The sequence below is a fragment of the Hippocampus guttulatus genome, chromosome 5 (genome assembly GCF_054856545.1).
Source record: "Hippocampus guttulatus isolate MCC_2025c chromosome 5, RoL_Hgut_1.0, whole genome shotgun sequence".
In the NCBI taxonomy this organism is placed as follows: Eukaryota; Metazoa; Chordata; class Actinopteri; order Syngnathiformes; family Syngnathidae; genus Hippocampus; species Hippocampus guttulatus.
This window is the reverse complement of record NC_141265.1, coordinates 3,100,954-3,125,243: the sequence shown is the minus strand read 5'-3', so window position 1 is coordinate 3,125,243 and position 24,290 is coordinate 3,100,954. Positions and strand designations below refer to the sequence as shown.

General features: G+C 41.0%; 1 protein-coding gene across 1 annotated transcript in view; it reads right to left on the bottom strand.

The window, feature by feature from the left end:
• The window catches only part of tacr1a (tachykinin receptor 1a), a 48,006-nt gene that overhangs the window by 8,473 nt on the left and 15,243 nt on the right, over window positions 1-24,290 (bottom strand). Inside the window, exons 2-3 of the mRNA XM_086111010.1 lie at window positions 19,658-19,852; window positions 635-785 (exon numbers count right to left, since the gene is read on the bottom strand). Of these exons, the coding sequence (XP_085967136.1) occupies window positions 635-785; window positions 19,658-19,852 (346 nt within the window). The remainder of the gene's footprint in view (window positions 1-634; window positions 786-19,657; window positions 19,853-24,290) is intronic.

The window sequence follows — 24,290 nt, the reverse complement described above, 5'->3', positions numbered from 1 at the left end:
TGTATGTATGGTATTTGCTCCATGTACAGCACTTTGTATACAGCGGTGGTTGTTCTAAAGTGCTCTATAAATACAGTTGAGTTGAGTTGAGTGACTGAATATTGATTGCATATTGTGGAGAGTTTGTGACAGAAGTTGTACGTTGCTTGTTGATTGCACTTAAACGCAATTAAATAATGTCTGATTCGACATTGACATGAATATACACGCACATAACCAGAACTGTGGCGTAAATGTATTCCGCATGAAGTCTGTAAATACTCATCATAAATTAAATACAATCAATTATGATGTATACATTCATTAAACTTGTATGAGCTGCAGGAAGAAGACCAAATGTCATTTGAGTAAACGCCACAAAAGCATTGCACAGCAGGATCAAATTCATAAATCATTTAGGATAAGTAAAGCCAGGACAATTAAATTAGAAATGAATAGTATATTATGCGGTATTACGGACTTTCCTACATATTACATAAAGTGCCGTCACTTGAACAGTGAAGCTGCTATACTTGGCTCCACCAAGGTCCATCATTTGAGTTTATTGCTGTTCACAACCATTATCCAGGATAAGAGAATGTTTATTAGGAGCTGGTCAAATAAAAAATATGCGGGTGGCACAGGGGTAGCATACCTTGCGTTTTGCAGTAAGCTGCTCCTTGTAGCGATCAGAAGAGTCTCCTGGGATTTCACTGGCCCAGAGGGTCAGTCCCACCACTAGATAAGCACAACCCATCACCAATAGAGGAAGGAAGTAGATCAGGATGACCACACACACATAATACCTATGGAATACAGGAAATCGTCATTAATCAAGAATCCTTCAAACATCAGTTGATCGTCACTGCAGCACATTGCTTACAGTTGAGTGACATCAAACACTTGTTGTTCTTATAAGAACTTAAGGCCTGGGTGATATGATAGAAATATTTCATATTGGTCGATATCATCCATCCATCCATTTTCCGAACCGCTTGATCCTCACTAGGGTCGCGGGGGTGCTGGAGCCTATCCCAGCTGTCTTCGGGCAGTAGGCGGGGGACACCCTGAATCGGTTGCCAGCCAATCGCAGGGCACACAGAGACGAACAACCATCCACGCTCACATTCACACCTAGGGGCAATTTAGAGCGTTCAATCAGCCTGCCATGCATGTTTTTGGAATGTGGGAGGAAACCGGAGAACCCGGAGAAAACCCACGCAGGCCCGGGGAGAACATGCAAACTCCACACAGGGAGGCCGGAGCTGGAATTGAACCCGGTACCTCTGCACTGTGAAGTCGACGTGCTAACCACTGGACTACCGGGCCGCCCTGGTCGATATCAATAGATCCTTTTTTTTTTTTTTTTTTACACTTGAAAATAAGGACCAGCAGGAAAAAGGCTGAATTTAGGTAATGTTATGTTAAGATCTAATATTAAACTTTAATAATAGTTCAATGCAACTCTGAAAAACTGGTAAATATAACGATTAAATAAACACCTTTAGAAGCGTAATTTGCTTAGCAGGGCTGGGATGATGGCTTAAAAAAAAGTTTCGCGATATACGTATTTCATATCAGTCAATATTGATAATTATTTCTTTGTTAAATGTTTTTAGAATTAGAAAAACAATTAATAGTTTTATCTATTTCACAAGCTATTCTTATGCGCAAAGTTGCACCTCCAGCAGTGCACTGTTACAATACAATACAATACATTAATGCTTATTTGCATTAGACATGACCCCAAAGCAGTATTGTTGATAGTTATCAACCTTGATTCAATGCTCATACAATATAAATGTAGTGACCTAATACTCTCTTGCAGCGCATGCATTAGCATTGATCAACCGTCTTAGCACTACTTTAGCTTTTTAGCGGGCTCCTTATTATAGTCCATTATCGTTTTACTTGCCTGATTGTGACTTGAGTGCGATGCCGAGGGTCGGACATGGCTAACTCGTACGCTATAGTATGTCTAAGATTGGGGAACTCCATGTATCCCTCTGGATGTATTTAATCAGATCAATATGCACAATATCATAATTACAAGATTACAAGTTGTACTGAGTCGACGGGTATTTATTTGAAAAAATCTACGCCACACTCTCCTTGTTAGCGTTTGTAAACAACTGCATGCTGCCTACAACATGCACAATGCCGGGATCATATTTTGCTTTATGTTTTTTTTTCCTATTAAACATTTTATCAAAGGCATTTTCTATTGTTATCGATCACGTGTCTCTCAGGGCACAAACTGACACTGAATTATTGCCTAGCCATATAAGAACACCAGTTAGCCAGCAACTTGAAATGGAGGTCGTCAAAAAGGTGAATCATTAAGATGACAAGCCAAATGGACATTGGAAAAAAGATTCCATTACAATGGACGTAATTGGCGGATGCATGTCGTGCTGCAGAAGCTCAACTTTTTTGTTGCGACTGCAGCTAGCAAGCCTGAGCCCTTTGTAAAGAACAAAGAAACACTGCGGAATTATTTTTAGTGAATGTCAATTTAGTCATTTGTTCAGTAGGTTCTTAGCATTGCAAAAACATTACATCTAATCGTCATTCATGACTAATGTCCCTCTACTTATTGTATCTTTTTTTCTATTTAGTTTTTTTGCCTTTTTTTTTTAACAAGCTCATTAACATACTAAACATTGAGGTTTCATCTCAATCTCTTCTCTGGTAACTACCGAGTGGATTTTAAATCCTTTATGATATAATCAAATGTGACAGTTACAGTGATTGCAATATTTTTCATGCATAATTCATCATGGACACAGGGTTTGTATTGTGTTAACATTGGCAAATGGGCATGTCTAAATGTCTATTTATACAGGGGTGTTGTGTGTGCATTTTGGCTATGAAAAAAAAAAAAGGAAATCCTTCAAACAATGCACAAAATGTGTCTACCAACATGCTGTCACAGTTACTTGGACCTGCGTAGCGAAACAATCTGTTTGCTCCTCAGCAAATTCAGCAGGAGACTCAAAAAGCCCATTTCCGTGGCTATTAAGTACAATTATGTTAAAGCCACTGAAACTCCCATTGGCTTTCATCAGCGTGAAAATGACCATGCATGCACACATAATTGGGCAGCGTAAAGAGGAGGAGGATCAAAGGAGAACAATGTTGAAATGCCCAAACAGGGAGCTCGGGAAACTAATTCTGAAAGAAGTGTGTACAACCAGGCAAAATGATAACGGCAACAGCATAAAAAGCAGGAGCTGTTCACATGAATATTTTATGTTTATGGAATAACTACTGTGTGACACAAACAAAGTGGGGGTATGCACTATAAACTGAAGTAACATATCCGTCTTAAATTCAATTTCAGGAAAAGAAACCTAACACTGGCTTTGGGCTGAAACCTCCTATGTCAAAATTTGATCCATTTCATATTTTTTCACAAGGCTATATATACCGTTGATCAGTCTACACTTGCCGGTGTTATTATTATTATTATTGGGGGGGGGGGTTTTGGACAAATTATTGACCAATATAAAGTGTTGAAAATGGCTTGCTCTGCAATGTTGACAGTTGAGTATCTGAGGTAAATTTTACAATGCTTGTGACAGTTGTTTGCGGGGTTCCACATTTACATTTTCGATCCCCAGCCGCCTCTCGAACGTTACCAGCCAATCAAAATTTCCACTAGCCAATTTTTTTTTAAACTAGCTCTGCAGTTTTTATCTACCTCACTCATACGACTGTATCTCTGTTCATATCTTGCACTGACTGCACAGCCCAGACTGTGGCGTGAAGTAATTTGCACAGCCAAATGGGCAGACTAAACAACATTATCATTACAGCTCCATAATGGAAATGTCAGAGTCACTGTCAGGGGAATAAATTACTGAGAACAAAACATAACATATCGATCGTTTGAATTTGAACCATTCTGGTTCTGATTCCAGTTCCAAAGGATGTTTAATTTCGATTTGTTTCGGGGTATGCCAACTATCAGACATGGGAATTCCGTCCCTTTGATGGAACAGTCCATCTTGGACCGATGTCCATTTTGGGGAGGCATTAAGAGGCTTTCAAAAAGGACAGACTTTACACAAGGACGGCCGGGTTTTTTTTTTGTCTGTCCCTTAAATCGTCAATAACCGGGGCAAGTACCTACGGACATCCACTATTACTATCGGCTGACAGAAATACGCTCAGCCTGTCTTGTGTGTGTCATCTGCCAATACACACTACTCGGGACTGAAATCGGAATGTCCTGACGTGCCGCATGTCTCATGTGTGTTCACCGTGTTTGTATGGAGAAGTGATTTCACTTTGCTTCATGTGGACAAGAGGAGGAGCACTCGTCCTCCGTCCAGAAAATGTACACATCACCAGACAGACTGGTGACTGGACGGTCGTTGACACTTAAACAGTTGTAAACAATTCAATTCAGCCGGTTAAGAACGCTAGATGTGTGTGTGTGTGTGTGTGTGTTTAGGTCAGAGCTCACTCGTGTATGGTGTCACTGTAATCATTGTAGAAATGCTGATGATGACTCACTTCAACAGCTTGGAATGTAATTTTGGATTTAATGTTTAACTTTTTGACTTTTGGGAGGGGCTAGTGACAGAGCTAATTGTAGCTATGAATGTGCATGCAAACAATAAATAAGCTGGAGAGCCTCAGCTCAGAATTTTGCTTGTGGTCTTTTCCCTGTTAGAAATGGTGCTAGTCTGTTTATGAATGTAAGCGAAAGAAGTAGCCTGATGGAAATGAAAGATTTTGGACTGAATTCCGTTGTTAGTTTTGATCTATACATCTACTTGGGGTGTATGCAGTGTCAGTGAGGTATCATATCTCTGTAATGGGGCTTGCCATGTCATTTCATGACACCTCATTTTGCAATGTTTCTTCACTGGCACTCTGCTCTCCACTTGTGGCTCCCCAAAGCTGTACCATATGCAGAAGCCAAACCCGGGTTCAACGGTTTGAGGCATTGGGGACAGCCGATCTAGTCTCACATCCTCTACCCTAGCATACCAGGAACTGTAATTGTAAGAACGAGTGTTGTGGATTGCTGAGGGCACAGCAAAGCATTTTAGATACAATGGTTATGCCCTACTGCCTAAGTAGTCCAGGGTTGGGATGCCGTTTTTGTCATACCACCAGATCCATGGTGAGGCCAAAAGAGCGGGATTGCCCATGTGCATCAAAAAAACCAACAATAGTTTCAGTAGCCATGGAGAAGGAGTGAGGGAACAAGTGAAGGCGACCACTGGCAATTGTAGACGAAACTTAAGATATAAGTTACCTGTCCCAGGGACAACAGTAGAGTGAGGGATTTCCCCAGGTGACCAATCACCCTCTTTCAAACAGCACTTACTCACCCTCACCCAGATACCTTCAGCAAGACCAGGCTAGCAGAAAAAGGTCTCAGTAAAAGAGCTTAAAGTTGGCGAGACCTTCTTCTCAAGAGTCAACGATGAAGAGAGACTCCTTGAGGACTGTTGATGGAAGTAATCAATCCTCAAGCAACTTCTAGATTTACCAAGGTAAATGAATGAAAGACTAATGAAACCTTGATTTCCAGTCAACCTTCCTCTGTATGCTACCATCATTTCCATGTAAGCCCCAACTCTCACCAACAGTGAGGCACACTTCTTCAAGGAGCTTAGCACCCTTGTAAAGAACACTCCCTTCAAAGAAAAACTCATCCTGCTCGACGATTTCAATGCCACAGTTGAAGCAGATATTGATTCAGATGCAGATCTTGGTATGGAGGAGTTACACGGCACTTGAAAAATAAACTCCAACAGCTCGATGCTTTTGAGATTCTGTGCTGAAAACCACCTCAGTATAACAAATACAATGTTCCGACGTGAAAGTGAGTACCAAACAACAGGAATGACGATCGACTTTGCTATCTGCCATCAGAGTCTGACTGTTGGACATACCACCCTGTAGTCAGATCCATTTCATCCATGCATATCGCGCCAACAAACCGCAAGACGCAGAAATTCAGAAATCGGCATTCACACTCGCCACACCTGAACAACTTCAATGACAAAGCAAGTTTGCAGAGGATCTGGGCGGCCAACTCTACACCCAACACAAAATTAGGAACAATTCAAACCAGTAGTGCGGAGTCAGCAAAAACCACCATTGGCCCGAGGAAATCATTACACCAGGACTCGTTTGACGAGAATGATCAGAACATTAAGACACACAGAAGGCCTTTGTTGAGTGACAGAAAAATTCCTCCTACACGCCCAGGTGTGATTGCTTGGAGTGCTCCAGAAGCAGGTCCAAGCAGCGCTGCAAATGATGCGGAATGAGTGGTAGGTGAATGAGGCCGACACGGCGCATAGATATGCCGACATGCAGAACTCTAAGATGTTCTTCAGCACCATAAAGAAAGTTTATGGCCCTGCCATGCCACATACTGGCCAGCATACCGTGGCCTGACTGCTGACAGATCAGCTCTGTTGAAGGCAAAGAGCAGCATCAATACAGGATGGAGAGAACACTTTAGCAGCCTGCTCAATAGGTCTTCCACATTAGAACCCCATGTGCTCTATCTGATTCCAGGCATATGGAGAGGCCAGCATGGCACTGCGTAGCTAACGAGGCACAAGACAACTTTGAAGCGACAAGGAGATTAGAATTTAATGAAAAGGCATCTTACCCCATACAGTTTCCCTGCCCCCACTGTAGTTGTTTGCAAATCGAGGATTTGTCTGAAGAGCCATTCCGTGCACAGGCACGTGGAGGACCGAAAGCACAAAGAACTGTCATCATCGAATCGAGAGAGCTAGATTATTTTAATAAAATCCCACCACTATTAAAAATATCACTCTTGTCTTTGTCTTAGGTCGGGTATACAAAAAGGCCATTGCCTCTATTTGTTTTTGGCGCAATTTTGCCCCTTCCTGACCAAACCCCCGGAAATCTTATGTTTTATAAGACTGTCTTGTGAGATTATCCTTGTAAGGTGTGTTAAGAGGGGATTTGTCCATATGGTCATATGATTGATAATATGGTCCAAAACCTGTTGCGGCTCACTATGTTAAATAATGTATTGTTCAAACTGTGACATGAATGTAGAACAAATGACTGACAAATGAAGAATCGCTGGTAAATGAAAAACAAAGTTAGATCGCAATGACTGTGATACAATGCAACCTTTTTTGTGAGGAACGCTTTTTTTTTTTTAAAATACGTGTGTATGTAGTTCCGGGTCCTCATCCAGATAAACAAAGAAACAAAGGTGGCGCATTCACTTTTAATTTGCGTAATGTCAACATGACGGGTATTTCTTGACCTGTTCCAAGTCTTCTTCCATGACTCTTTCTGTCCCCGGTGACTGAGCCAGCCAAAGTGTGGGCTGTATTACTACTATTTTATGTTACTATAAAAAATTGTGATAATTGGGATTTCCACTAAATTATTATGACAGTATTGGCCCGAATATATATTTTTTGCATTGAAATAAGAACGAAAAAGTGGGGGTCGTCTTATATTCAGGGTCTAGACATTATACCCATTCACTACACTAGATGGCGCCAGATATCATTGAAGCGAATGCTGAACTTGACTCCTGAGGCCAAAGCGAACCCCTGTCACGAAGAATAAAAATAAAAATAGCGGGAGCACGAAGAAGAAAAAAAATAGCGGTAAGAAAGAAAAGAGAAGAAAATAATAGAAGAGATAACAGAAAATGGAGAAACGTCGCGACAATCTGGAGAAAAGTGGGTCGAAGATGGACCGGGTTAACCGGCAGCTGAGGAGAAGTTATGATCCATCCATCCATTTTCCGAACCGCTTGATCCTCACTAGGGTCGCGGGGAGAAGTTATGATGTCATTTACATTTCAAAAACCAGAAGCCATTCATTTACGAATGTGATTGCACTTTAGTTTACATATTTAAATGTTCAGATATTAAGATTTGAATGAGGCAAAATAACATTTTTTCTCTCAAATACAGTAGATTATTATAATCATTTGTTTCAGATATTCTGTAATTATTTTCTGAATAAAAATTAATTTGGTGTTCAAAAAGTCTTTTTTCAAACTTGAGTCTTGAAAAAGAGGGGGTCGTCTTATCATCAGGGCCGTCTTATATTCGGGCCGATACGGTATTTGTGATGTTAGTCCAACAGGTCAGACTGCAGCAAAAAAAACAAACACAATTTCTATAAATACCAGGACTGTCATCTATTTTGAAGCAAGATTGACTGAAGTATGACCTTGTACAAAGAGAATGACAGTCAACTCCTTCAGGGGTTGGAGGGGGGCCCTACAGACCCTACTTTGACTGATGGATGAGGCTTTACGACAGAAAAGTTGCACTATGTTGCCTTACTGTCACGCAAGCCGAATCAATAATACCTTGGTCAGCGCATACCACACAGCCACAGAAAAATTACACACTGTGGGGCTGCTGCGCTGTCTCTCATCCAAACATGAAAGCATGCTTCCAATGTTTGGCAACAAGTGCATTATATTTTGGGATATGAACAAACCTCCAGTCAGCTTTGGGTGCCACAGCTACTTACCAATCAGTCCATTTTTAACGCTAAATGATAGTCAGTGTGGAGAAAAATTGAAGCGTATATTCAGAATGCATGTATGGCTGTTTAAATATTTTGTGACTGCGATCATTTTCCATAATTGAGTTGTTGTTGAGCTCACTGATAAAAAAAAAAAAAGCGAGGATAAATAAAACAATGCTTCTCCTGCCTCCTAGATTTTGCAGAAAGACCAGTTTAATGGGAATCAAATCACACAAATGGAGTTGCTCAAGCTATGAGTTTATCAGCGTGTCTATGCACTGCACAGTATACAGTATGTGCTCTTTTTGCACACACCGTCTTTCTAAAACATGACACTGATTCTTTTTTTTAGGTGCATTTCTTTTGACATGCTAGATGTTTAAAGCAAGAATAATGGCTATCACTCAGCCGTACGAGGGTGTCACGGGTCAACCATTTTGAAGCAAGTCAAGGCAGCGATTCAACAAGGGACCATTTGGTCTTGTGTGCCAAAGTGCACAAGCATGCTCGATAGTCCCTTCAGACTTGTGTATGAGTTCATTCTTCAGGGTCATTCACCACTTGAATCTTGAAGAAAATAAAAATACTCAAATAACACTGTGGTCATGGCCATCTATATGTGGTGGCAGTTAATTTGCTCTCGTAGACCACCAAGTACAACATTTCAGTTCATATTTGCAACATGTGCCATTGTGTGCGAGAAAATTGATTCACAGGGGAATTTTCAACATGTTCCTTGCGTCAAGAAAAAACTGTTTGCGAGAAGTAAAACCGTTTGCGAATATGTTTGCGACAAGGCCTGATGAAACCCAAAATCTGCTCCGTTCACAAGCATTCGCCACTCAGTGAAATCTGGCCTTTAAAAAAGTTATGTTTGTGTTTAGAATCGAACCTTATTGCACCAGCGGGCCAATCAAGGTACTGTAAACATGTTGCTAAGGCTGCTCATGCTCTACTCCTCAAAAATAATTATCAACTATTACACATGCATCAAAATGGAACTTCAGAGAGTCTTGAGGTAAACTCTCCTGGTACAAACCAGAACCAGCTCACAAACTACAAAACCAAGTCCATTGAAGTTGGGATGTTGTGTGTAAAACGTAAATAAAAATAGAATACAATGATTTGCATACAATGATTTGCAGATCCATTTCAAGCTATATTCAATTGACTACACGGAAAAGACAAGTCATTTAAAGGTCAAATTCCAAAGATTTTTCAGAGTCTGTTCAAATTCATATTCTCATTTCTAATATGTTTTGTAAAACATACACATTACTTTTGGCAAGTGGTCAACTAGTTTGATGAAGAAATAGGCTGCAATTACTCATTCCGAGCAGGTTTCAGAACTTATTGGAAGCGTCAGGTAGTGTGGGTGAAGTTAGCCACCACGAGGGTTACCAGAAGTGACTTTTTAGTAGCTGACCATGGAGGTACTGTACAATTGACACATTTTGGGATTCAAGGTGGAGCATTTTTACACATAGATGAAGATGTGTGTCAAGCAAGAATGTGAAATCATTCCACCTCCTGAGCTTCAACAATTGGTGTCCTCAGTTCCTAAACACTTAGTTATTAAGTGTTGTTTAGAGGATGGGTGACATAACACAGTGGTAAACATGCCCCTGTCCCAGCTCTTTTGGAATCTGTTGCAGGCATCAAATTCAAAAAAGTCAATATTTGCACACGCACACACACACACACACACACACACACACACACGCACACACACACACACACACACACACACACACACACACACACACAGGTGCATTCGCAAAAAGCACAAACACTCACACACAAGTGCACATGGAAATGCGCGCACACACACACACACACACACACACACCCACACACACGGTTATTTGAGGTCACAGTGTTGGATATCAAAAACAGGCCCTATTAATAACCTCCAAAGTAGACATGCAGAGCCCCAATTTCCTTTCTACAGCTGACCTCAAGAGGTTACAAAGGCTACTGTTCAATACATGTGTGAGGCCCTTGAAAAATCGACGATTGACATCCAGTTGTGCTCATAAGTTTGCATCCAGTAAATTTATGAGCACAACTCTAAGTACAATAGCAGCTTGAATACTTATGTCACAAACCCAATTTAGAAATTATTAGCGACACTATCAGTAAGAACCCAGAAGCATGTTTTTAAAATGGGTACATTGGTAGTTACAAATAGCAGTTAATAACAGTCAATTTTACCTTCATCTCAGAAGATTGCTAATTGGAGCGGGTTCGAGGCAGTATATTACAATCAGACCTCTCAAGTCTCGAGGGTGGGAGGCAGTTCAATTATTGGTCACAACAGCCTGTCTCAGAATATTCCGCGATTCCATTTTATATCTCCTTTCAAGTGGTTTTATTCAATATCAGCACATTCCTCATTGCAGAAAAAAAAATTGAGTTGAAATGTATTCAAAAGGAACCCTGACTGTCATGACCCGTTTGCTCTGTAGAACTTGTTGTTTGTTTGTATCATATAAGATTTTCGAAAGTAATATACCTTTCATCGACATTTTATTTGTATATACGTTGCCATGTTTTTGTACAGTACAATGCATTCGGGGATGGTGACGTGTTATAGTTGCTTCCCACATTGCTGCCCTCTGCTGAACAAAAAACAAAACAACTGCGAACTACGACTAGCACCAGCGAAAAGCTGTTAAAATGCCACACTGTGCAGCTTTTGAATGGCATTTTTTAATCGCAGGGGAATAAAAAAAGCGAGATAAGCCTTCAGTCTGTGGTGGAGGAACGGTGAATATTTTTGAAAACAATTTAAAATCCAAACAGTGTATATTCACCACATCAATCACCAGCTTTGAAGCAACTTTCGTCTTGTCCCTCTGCTCTGCGCCATCATTTACCGTCCTCCTAAATATAATGACTTTTTGAATGATCTTCTTTTCCCGAAAATCTGGCTCAAGCATGATCATCTCCTCTTCCGCAGTCTTGATTCCTTTAATTTTGTGCTATATGTGACTAGCCTGACACATGAACAAGGACATACTTTTATACCAAATTCTTACTGAGTGTCTACCGGTGTCAAACTTGAAAGTCTTGGACGTTGTGATTTCCGATCACGTGACATCTTTGTTTGATGTCGTCTTTTTTTGCTGCTGTTAAATCTGCCGCTACGGAGCGCAACCGCCGCTCTGATGCCTTTAATATGCTTTCCATTTCCTCTTAAAACACAGATGAACTCAACTATTGGTTCCACTCATCCTGCCGTGCTATACTTGATTCGATGTTTTCATGGTTTGCTTTGTCTTTGTTTTGTTTGAGTGTTTCAGCACCAGCTGGATTGTGGGGCGTCACCTTCCAGCGGTGCACCTGTGCTGGATCAGGCAATCTGTGCTGCCTACTTAAGACACCGACCACCTGTCTCCTTCGTCGGACTATTGCTCTTGTTCACCGCTTTGCCCATGTGCTTTTTGTCTCGTTCATGCTTCTAGTCGCCCTCCTCGTCATAGTCGTTCGGGTTTGTGAGTATTTGTTTAGTCTTGGTATCACACTTGGTTTCGTTTATTATGCTAGCCTCTATTTGTTTTATGTTCTCGAAAATCATTCTATCCTCGCAATTGGCAAGTGCTTTGTGTTCTCGTTCGATTTCTCTGGCTCCCTGTTTTGACAGCACCTTTTGTTGAATACTTTGTCGGTCCCTCGCTTTTCCTTAATAAACCTTTTTGTCATCGCCATTTATCTGACTCTGCATTTGTGGGATCCACACTCCATTCGGTCTGCTATCAGACCCCTACCTGTCAGATGTCTCCGTTAAACACTGCAGTCAAAACCTAGACCTGAGCCTTAGTTTAATGTGGAAGAAAGACAATCTGTAGGTCTCTTGTCAAACCTGAAAAGACTGCTGGTGTAACTACCAGATCACAGTAAGAGGTCAAAAGAGATTATTTATCAAACCTGAATCAGGCTAAGTGTGTCATATTTAAAAGTATTTTGTACTTTAAACCCCTCCGCCTATTTGCTCACTTCTGCCCTGAAATGTGCAATCGATTCCTGCAGTTTTTCATTGATATGGTTTCTACAGCTATGACTCTTGTTTCAAACACGACAATTGACCCTGCTGTCTGGGTCCCATGTTCAATGGTGTTAAATTCTTTTGAAGTTGTTTCCATGATGTTTTCATAGGATGTGGTTTGCCAGAATATGGCATCTGGTTCCCCTGTTCCTCCACATTTCTTGAGGTTCTCCCAAGTATTGGTAAATCGGTCTTGGCCATTATTAACAGCCGTCTGTCATTTAGTGCAGTTCAATTTCCCAGACCCTTTCCAAGCTGCCTTTTTCTGTCTGTCTTTTCAAAATTCTTGAAAAAAGTGGTGCACATGCAGTTAAAATCTTTCTTGGATGAACACGACGTGATGGAGGTCTTCTGGTTAGGGTTTTAAGATGATGAATGGCACAGAGTCAGCCCTGTTATGAGTTTTTAATGACATCTTCCTGGCATATGACACTGGAGATTATGTGTGTCTGGTTTTGTTGGATTTAATTGCAGCATTTTATACGGTGGATCACAGTATTCTGTTAGCTCGTTTGCAGCACCAGGTGGGTTTTAGGGGTAGCGCCCTTGAATGGTTCACATTGTCACAAACGGTGCTAGAGACCCCCAAAAAGCAGGCATGAGGGAGCACCAGGGTGAACTTGACAAATTGTATTAACAAAACACTACACGGGATGTACCACCGGACCATAACTGAAGTGGCTGATCTCAAGAAGTTCTACCAGTGGCTAGAGAGGGCTGGCCTGAAAGACAGTACAGAGGCACTCATCGTGGCTGCTCAGGAGCAGGCCCTGAGCAACAGAGCCATTGAGGCCCAGATATACCACACCAGACAAGACCCAAGGTGTAGGTTGTCCAAAGAGGCACCCGAGACGATCCAACACATAACTGCAGGGTGTAAGATGCTGGCAGGGAAAGCCTACATGGAACGCCATAACCAGGTGGCTGGCATAGTCTACCGAAACATCTGTGCGGAGTATGGACTGGAATCCCCAAGGTCAAAATGGGAAACACCTCCGAAGGTGGTGGAGAATGACAGAGCGAAGATCCTGTGAGACTTCCAGATCCAGACTGACAAGATGGTAATGGCGAACCAACCAGATATAGTGATCATAGATAAAGGGCAGAGGAAAGCCGATGTAGTGGATGTAGCGGTCCCAAGTGATGGAAACATCAGAAAGAAGGAACACGAGAAACTCGAGAAATACCAAGGGCTCAAAGAGTAGCTGGAGAGAGCCTGGAAGGTAAAGGTGACAGTCGTGCCTGGGGTGGTCGGAGCACTCGGGGCAGTGACCCCCAAACTAGATGAGTGGTTGCAACAGATCCCGGGAACAACATCGGACATCTCAGTCCAGAAATGTGCAGTGCTGGGAACAGCAAGGATACTGCGCAGAACCCTCAAGCTTCCTGGCCTCTGGTAGAGGACCCGAGCTGAATGAGGGACGGACACCACCCGAGGGGTGAGACGAAGATTAATTATATATATCAGTGGCGGGCCGTGCATTTCAACCTTAGGCCTTCAGTGACGTCACATACATTAACACAATACCTGTATAGGCTCGTCAAGCAGCACTTAATTTCAGGAGCATTTAAAACCATCAAGTATGCATAAAGAGCAGGAAACTAAATTTACAGATATTGTCAAAAATAAAAAAAATGATTTAAAAATACAGATTAAAATGCCACCCAAATTACGCTGTGTGATCTTAAACAAGTCTGTCCAATAAATTGCGCAATGTCGCAGTTGCATATAAGACACCAACCAAACAATAACAAAACAAACTATTCTTTGAAAATAAAGTTAACAGATCATTTGCATTTGGAGAATAGGCTATACAACAGCAAATAACTGAAGATGTTGAGCAGCTGAGACTGAACGAACTTTAGTGCACGAAGGTGACTACAATGCGCCATTATAAATTGCAGGTGAGCAGATTTATTTGATACATTTTTGTATCTTTGTCATTTTATTTCGTTACCATTAATTTAATACTAACGAAATAAAGTGACAAGAAGAAATGTAAAATAAAATTCATTTACTCACCAATGCCTGTTTACTGAACATTAATCAAAGAACGCCATTCTTCGGAGCAGTGTCTTGAACGACCCATTTTCCTCAAATGCATGTTCAACCTGTGCTGGCTTCATCATCCTTAAGTAGGCGCCACCTGATTCACCTCTGTTTTTGTTTTTTTTCTTCCCCAAAATAGATGAACTCAGAGATTGGTTGCAACACACCCCTTTGAACTATTTGCCCAATTGCACAGCCTTCGGAGCGTGCCGATTATGAATGCTGGGTCTTGTTTGTTTTCTGAGAATGTACTGCACCTACTGGTAACTTCTCTGGCATGCAACAATAAAAAAATTACTAAAAACCAGGGATATTCTGGTTCGTCACATTGCACTGCTATTATTTTAAACAGCACTGTATATGTACATATATAGTTAAGTTGAGAGTGTCTGGCTATGAATGATGGTTAAAACCAAATACGGCGCCTACCATATCCTGTCACAAGGAGCCTAAATGCCCATGAGTGACAAGTGAAATCAGTGCTAATAGACGCTGAAGACAGGAGGCGTTGGACACATACAAAAGGCCAGGGGCCACCTGTGCTTGAGGCCCTGGTAAACAATTCCAACAACCCTTGAATGTATTATTCCTTGTCCCATATAGTGTACATCATCTGTTTTGCCTGTTCCTGTTCACTTACCGATAAACAATAAGCATCAGAAAGGTAACCTCTTTGAAAAAGCACATTTTTCAGATTCAACAGGTTTACAGAATGATTTAGTGACAATCTTTAACACTACTGCTGACAGTTAGGGTTTATCAAGTGACCTTTACTCCAGATATCATATGTCCACATGCTGCCACAAATAGAGCCAACTGGTCTTTTGTCAAACTTGGTGAACTATCCAAGCCCCACCATGTGTGTCTTTTGCAGGAAAGATAAAATGAATAAATCTGTCATTTCTCACATTAGCGCACCAATTACATCCTATCTTTTCATCATGAGCAATGTTGAAACAGAAGCTTGGGGAAATGTATTATTGTGCAAATGTTGGTGTTCATCATGCTTGCACACATGCTGTCGATTGATGAACTTCAGTAGGTTGTCATCGAAAAACAGAATGCAGCGAGCTTGGAAGTGATTTATTCACCGGTTCTGCCGCCCCCATAACCTTTGCATTTCCTTTCACTTGTATTTCTCTAATCCCACTACCGTCACCAGGCAATATACGGAGGTAGTTAAATCAGCATGAGCACTTTCACACAAATAGTAATATTAGAGAACACACACCCATGTAATGATGTGCAAAGCAGTGCTGCTTTTATCACAGCTCTGCTGGTAGCAACTTCCCAGCTCTGTGTTTCAGCCATCGCCTTCCTTTTCTACAAATTGCTCAATTTCTCCATATAAATATAGTTCGTAATAAACTGCGTGACAGAAGGTCATTTGATCATGATTAGATCGCTTCAGGTTTTCTTTCCTTAATGAAACTCATTCAGTAGCACACAGAAGCCAAGTAAGAATGCAATCATCTGCTGAAACTGAGATTAGGACTGACACAGGTCCAAGGCTCACATGTTTTTCTTTTGAGGCACTGCTCTGCGACACCTTACCGTGCCTTTATTTTTAGTACGTTGCCGGATGGCACTGCCAATTAGTCTTCATTGAAGTGGTGATATTTTGAAAAATGACATTTTCATTCATATAAATGTTTGGTCCTCTGGAGTACCTGCTCAAGTGTGAAATTACACCATCACATCATTCTTTTATAACCTGGCTGTTTCTGAAAATGTACTTGTCAGCGAGACCTGCCCTTTGACCACACTGTTACGTAACAATGGGGCTGATTTACATAATAATCAGCGTCATCCAGAGTTTATCTGCACATGACATGATCAGCTAAATTGGACGAAGATTCATCCCTTATCAAATATTTGTGCTTGGTGAGGTGTCCATTCAATGTGTCTACGTGGGTGCTTGCTCTTTGTCAAAAGCAGTCACCCACAGCGCACCCTCGTCGGCTACGGGATGAACACCATCCTGGCCAGCAAGACCCAAACTGCTCTTAGCTGCACACTGACTGTCGAGATCACAAGAGGCAGCCCAAAATAGCTCTGCCATGATAATCAAAGGCACTCGCCATTGGCCTAGCAGTGTATGGCCAGAATGATGACAGAATGGGTGCATTGTGTACTATAATTCTTCATAATTTTGGCAACAACCATATCACAGATGTTATTAATTTTGAAATCATTAATCTGAATTATAATTATTAATTAGGGGTGCAAATAACAATTTTGGTGATTCTCAAATGAGCACCAGAGGTTGTTGTTTGGTGCTCATCTTTTCCATTAACCCACCGACCTTATAGATGACCTTACACAGCACATCGAGGCAAAGTAGGTACGCGTCCACAGTTTGAGTGGCCCTCGCAGCCATTAGAAGTGCTTCACTGGCTTTGCATTAGACATTTCACACATGTCATATTCTGTGTGGGTGCTACAGACCACAACTTCTTGTTTGCAGCCAGACCTTGAGACATCTTCAACCGCTTGATGAAAGGGAGATTTGAAGGAAGGTTCACACGATGAGCTAACATAGGTGTGAAAAGCAGAACTATGTTGCCTGAGGAGAATGAATTTATAAAAAGCTAGACTGACAGCCAGAACAACAAAGGATAGAAATTATATGTAGTGCTTTCAATGATGATATTTTTAGTAAAAACGTTACATATGGTCGATTCGTCGTCCGTATTTTGAACTACGGGGTTTGAATTTCAGTCATGGTCTTCCTGTTTGGAGTTTGCATATTCATGCTGTGTTTGTGTCAGTGTCCTTTCACATCCACAACCATGCACATAAAGTTCATTGAAGAATCTAAATTGCCATTTATCTGTGAATCGCAATAACGATGGAATACAGCTGATTGACTAATTAGCTGTTGATGCGTTGAGAGGCCGAACCCCATGCAAGGACCCAACCTGCCACAGCCAGGTTGACAAGCAAAGTGGCCTCACAAATTGCATGAACAGTTGGGGCTCGGTTCTCTGTACACACACAATATTTCAATAGAGCCCGATTCCTAATTACCGGTACCAATAAGTTTTTCTCATTCACATATTTTCGCCAATGTAGAATGTATGAACACTAAGTGAAACGTAGCAGAGTAAGACAACATGTTACCCGCCACTATCTCTCCGCTTATAATAATAATAATAATAACAATAGGAGGAGAAGAAGAAGAAGAAAAAAATGGGGACATAAAGGTTCACCCAACCAGTCTACGGGTGTTTTGTGCTCTTGGAGAAACTGTTTGACCTTTTCCCTTGGGGATTTCTGTGGGGGGTGCTTCGGGAATATGGCGTACTGAGCCCCGAATACAGGCTGTTCGGTCCATGTACCAAAAAAGTCTGAGTTTGGTCTGCATTGCCAGCAGTAAGTCGGATTCGTTTCTAGTGAGGGTTGAACTCCGCGCCAAGGCTGTCACGGACTCTGTTTATAACCTTTTTGGACAAAATTACTCGGCATGCCTGAGGCGTTGTCGCGTTGCGAGGTGGTGGTGGACCCCAAAAAGCAGGCAGGAGGGAGGAGCAGGGTGAACTTGACGAGTTGTATTGATAAAAACACAGAAAACTAAATCCTAAACAAAATCCTGAAAACAAAAAGAATCCAAAGTAGAAAACCAAACCCAAGACTGAAGCAAAAAACTACCAATAACAGAAACATGACAACGACATGGCCGACAAACATGACGGTAGCAAACAAACGGCCAATTACCTAACGACCAACAGGTGTGCAGCTGCAGGGAGAGCACTACAGTGCCACCTGTTGGTCACAAACAGAATCATGACGGGCGTTGAGGGTGTCCGCTTTGGTGGCCTCAGATTGCATCTCTGCTTTTTGCAGATGATGCTGAACTGATGGCGTCTTCAAGCCATAATCTCCAACTCTCACTAGAGTGATTCACAGCAGAGTGTGAAGCAGTTGGGATGAAAATCAGCACCTCCAAATCTGAGACCACGGCCCTCAGTCGGAAAAGGGTGGAGTGCCATTTGCTTACTTTGCCCATTTTCAATGTATGCATGAAAATGAGTCTGACAAAGTGGAAAAATATAACCATGGTTATGTTTGTCACTTGGAGAGAGCATTCTTTGCACCCACCCAAAGACTGAAGTCCAGGTCCAGGTCAAGTTTCCCTTATTGTTTAAAGTACAATCTTAGCTATTTGGGCCGAAAAAGTTTATTGAACAATAACTTTTATGTTGGGAGTATGAAGTCAGCCCCAAGCGTGACTGCTTTCCAGTCCATGTTAAAACCTACGCTTATTTACTCATGCCTACAAATTAATTGTGTGTTTTGGGAATTTCTCCATTGTGAGACACATAAAGGTTTTATCTTTTTCTTATCTGAACATACTTGCCCAGTAAGGATGAATCTGATTTTGTTGGACTAAATGATGTCAAATGGTGGAGTATGGTGTTACGACCCACCTCTGCATACACAGTAGATAAATTATGGAAATATAAACAAACTACATTCATTGCTCCTTTGCAAAAAATATTTTTGTTCTTTATTGATGTCGGTTATGTTTTTTAATTGCTTGGTGACCAGTCCCAGATGTAGCTCTGGTTTGTAGAGACACACGCTACTTGTATCACAGTTAAAAAATAAGATGCAAGAAGAGAGACACATTCAGACTTTTGTTGATATTTTTGGCTTCATGTGGTTGGTTGTATTTTTTTTTTTAACCTGTTTTTAGGTTTAATAATAACTAAACACTCACTTTTATGTCAGTTTGATTTATATCATTGACACTTGAAATGTCATTGAATCAGAGAGTGTCCCACCATTTGTCGAAAATAAAAACAACACTAGATGGATTAATCAATGGAAAATGAATGCTGACAAAGGCTTCCCTCATATCTAAAATTTGATTTTCTCTGCCAATCTGCGTATATCACTCTCAATCTCAACACAAATCCGATGTGCCTTCAGATTATTAACTAGGAGGCACAAAAAGCTTCAATCCTGCATTTGCTAATTTGCTCTGAATACCAACCGTTTACTCTCACAGCTGCTAATTCATATGCATGTTGCATCTTTGAATAGCTGTTTGATAGACTCACATTTTTTTGAAGTCACATATTGTGTATTCGGGCCAGTCAATGTAGCACACCACACGGCCGGGAAGCTGGTCTACGTTGGAGTAGTAGTACTGTGGGAAGGCCAAGAGCAGAGCCAAGACCCAGATCACTCCTACCACGACCTTGGTCTCTGTGGATGACATGCGCTGCTGCAACGGGTGGATGATGGCCATGTACCTGAAACGGGAACATCGAACAAGGAATTATGTTTCAAAGTGTTTTTACATTTGGATTTATGGTTTATTATATCAACCATGAGTTTTCTTCAGCTGATCGAATCATTTTATCTCCTGCACTGCTTTCTCGCATGTGTTTTTCATGGAGACTGGTAAAGAAGAATATTTGTTCATTTTTTTGGGGATATTGCACACTTTTCAGTACAAGGCAGTAAACCCCAAAATTCCAAAAACAAATAGCATTCAAAAATATAGATAACTAGAGCTACAAGCAGCTATAAGGGACCGTTGCTACACTTGGCCACATTTGGGTACTGGCACGTTAGTGTCCGGGAACATCGGAATTGATTTTATTTTTTTTTATTTTTTTTGGAGAGGGGGTGCCACAATAAATCTGTAACATGTATTTTTAATGTGTGTGCACACCCAAATTACATTGGTGTTTGTTAAACGTTTGCCACTCTATGTGTCCATGTATGTACAAGTCCCGATGTTCAGCTTGAAGTGTGTTAAGAATGCTACAAGATTATTTTGGACCCCAAAGAACTTAAAATGACAACGTAGTAACACAGAATATGATATTTTTACTGCTGACTAATTATGTGGGTCAATAACCTAGGAGGGCACACATGGATTAGTGAGAATTCATTTGTGTTGCCCCTCAAATCAAGAGAAAATAAGAGAGGCAAATGTAGCATGTACGTAGTGACCATTTCTAAACAATGGTGTAGCATGCTCATTGCTGCAGTGTCAGCACAAATTAATTCATACTTAGGACAGAGGCGAAAATAATTACAAAATGGGATTTATTTATTTATTTGTTTTTAACTGATGGGAAGTTATATTTGCAGTTAAAGTATGTCTGCTTGTTGATCTAATTAGCCATTAATGAATAGGGCAGACAGCGTTTGGACGATGTTCTTATTTTTAAGAGCCTGCTTTTTACCCAAAGACTTTTATTAGTCTCTCCACCAGAAGGGATTTATGAAATAATCAGTGATCTCGTTCATAAAACAATCCATCTGTGGTGTCTGGTTGGTGATTCAAGTGGTTAAACATCACACAGAATATTTAATCAGTCAATCGTCATCAAAATATGCTATTGATCAAATTGTCAAATTGCACAATGCTGAAAGTGAAAATAATAGCGATGAAATTGAACATGGCCTTTTTTTCTTTCCAACACGAAGAATGGCAAGTGTGATTTGCTTATATCTGGGCACATATGGAATTATCGTATAATGGCCAGGAAATTGACATGAAACATGGCAAACATGGCAAAAAGCATAGCATAGCTTAGTGTTCGATTATTATTTCAGAACAACTGCAGATTGATTTTAAGTTTATTGTCATCAGTCATCATCGCTCTGTTCACATTCTTTTGTGTGATCACTTTCTATTATTAGGTCCTCTAATCACCTGCCTTTAGCTACAAGCACATGTCAACTCCTGGTGTGGGGTTAATATAACTGCACAACAATCACACCGACGGATTACAGGATAGAACAAAATGAATGGGGTGTTTACTAAGTATATGGAAACACTCAGACATTGAATAATATATTTCTTTCTCTTATGTTTATTTGGTATCTTAAACATCATAAAACATCATGAGGAAAATACAACTCCAGTATTGTGTCTGTAGGAATGATTGAAGATTTGAGGCCTGAAAATTGACATGATCAACGGACAAATAATTGTGCGTGTATCATAATAATGCTTCCTCGTCAGACGACAACCACTTGAAAGGACCTCGTGCATTCTTAGTACTGCACCTCATTAGTAAAATACTTTAAATTCGTTTGAAATGTATTCAATTGCCCATTACTGCGAGCAAAATGAATGAGGCTGGCAGGAGCGTGTGATTCATAGCATCCTGCAAGCCAGGTTTTTATTTCATAACAGATTTTACTGTCCCTACTGGTACAAGATGAGCATTTGAAAATGACTGTAGCAAGTTTAAATTGAATATTATAATGAACTGCATTCACATGCATCAATTAATAATATGGTACAATGTGCTTTTTGAGGCATTCTGGGCAACTGAAAGGGACTAATTCAAGGCTTGATCCCACTAATAACCCAAATGAATCTGCAAATGGACTTTTCACACTATTTATTCCAAAGACAACAAGCCTTTGAAATCCATCAGTGGCACGTTTACAAAAAAAAGGACATTTACTTTGTCCTGGCTTCAAACGGCTCTGGAAGCCATGCGGCTTTTCTTTATGTAGACGTTGAGGTTGTGGATGTCAAAATCAAAGAAACACCTGACAGACATCCGACTTCGGATTGCAGCAACGATTCACAGCTTCCCAGCTATCACAGAAGTCGGGCATATCCGATGTCTAAACCAAAGTCCATTTTTAGCGGTTTACAAATGATTTTAACACAAATCAGCATTAAGCTTGTGCTTGTCTGCATTGTACTTTTTACTCGCCGCACTTGGTGGCGCTGTTCTAACAAGTCTGTGGCAATCATCGGAAGCGGAATAGTGGAATAATGAAGATGAGTCTGTTGACGTTCCAAGCGCAATGAGGAAAAGAAAGCCAGAAAAGTCAAGAGAGCGTGTTACTGAGGCTGCAGAAATGATTGACAATACAATTAATGAAACAATTGACACTACAAAAAGAAACAGAATAAAGTTGCGAAATGATAACGCAAGGAAGTTGATTCCCAAGTCCCAACCCACCAGTTGCAAATGAGATCCAGACCAGATTGTACAAGCTCAGTGATGTTGTCACAAGTCATCTGTTGATCGAAGATAATACCAATCTTCTTAGCAGCATTGTGACGTTCGAGAGAAAGCAACCGTCAGAATGGTCACGAGAAGAGGCAACGCTCTTTCATTTTCTACCGCTTGGCCCGGACACAGGGAAACAACTAAACAATCAGGGCGGGATGGGAATAGGTTATTGGTCTCTGGAAAGTATCATGGAATAATGTCAACGCAAGAGTGATGTGACACGTCATGAAAATGACAAAATAACAAGTGAGCTAAGGGGAGAGTTGTATTAAGAGGATTGTTCTGAGAATTGGCCCTTAAGTGACAATCAATAGAGGTAGTCAGTGAATGATATCACCCAGTGCTGTTTCACATTTCTCAAGTGATGTGGTCAGCAGCAGTTCACGTTCAGTAAAATCGCGCGATGAAGGGCATGATTTACTCAAGGTTTGCATGTCACCGTTGTCCTGTAAAAAACACATTGCTGCATATCCATGTTTGTCATTTTTACATTGGGGTGTCCGCTTCTGGGACACCTCATTAATTTTGCATCTTTAAGTGCCACCTCTGAAAGGAAGGTAAGGAAGTAGTACTCCGGGTACTACAGACAAAATGAGATTCAGTGAGGAGAACTTGTCTGTTGTTGTTAACATTTCCAAAATATCAGAAACAAAAATTAACAAGGCATTTTGTCTGTTTAGCAATGGTTCAAACAACTAACAATTCCATGTTCTTTGGGAAGAGTTACATCAAACTCAACATGGAATTAAGGCGGGTGCCGGTTTCTTAAAATTGTCGGGGCGATCATTTTTTATAAGAAAGTCAGGAATACTGTATATTTGTTTGCCTCATCTAACACTTTCAATTCCAACATGCTTAAAGTGCTGTGATGCAAAACCATTTTAAAAAGGCAAGGTTTCTACAACCACCTGAATTGTCCGTCACGGGTATTGAGCATTTCTTTTCTTTTTTAAGGGGACACATCCGGGTGCAAAATGAGTGGCTGAGACGAGACGAGACCGTCTCGAACTAAATGCCTGAATGAGGCTTTGAAGTCCAACTTCAGTAAGGTACACTGAAAGTGTATCGAGGCTTTATTTCTCTCTTTGTTTCGGGGTTGACAGATCATCATCCATTGGTGCTTTTACCACAAATATAATCAAACCCCAAGACTGATGCGCTGGGCATTGCTTGTACAGGAATACGGGCTGTACGTTCATTGCAAAAAGGGCTCTGAAAATGCATTGTTTGCTTTGAATCTTTATTGCTCTTTGCTATATGTGCTTCTGCATGTAAATATATGCGTGCTGGTACTCAGGGGTTGGCTGGCACTGCTGACAGTTTGTCTTTGATGCCTGAATCGTCGCACCAATCTGTCCTAAGCCAAGGTAGCCTGCCTCTCAATCAGATGATTGGATGGAAGGAACTCCCTTCATCAATCAGATGCATCCGTAATTTACCACAGTTTTTTCGAAAGGACTCGTTTAGAGTCTCGCGTACCGTCTGCTGGCTGCTCGTTGAAGTGAGCTTTGAGGCTCTCCGCCACAATGGTCAGAACCAACCGCATGCATTATTAGCAACATTTTGCATTGTTCAATACTTTAAACTGTCTGTGTGTTGTTCATGCTGGCGCATGGTCCTGGTCTGTTTCTGGAAATACTCTTGAATTGAGGCTTGTATTGTTTTGCTTGTACAGGGACTTGTGTACACCTTA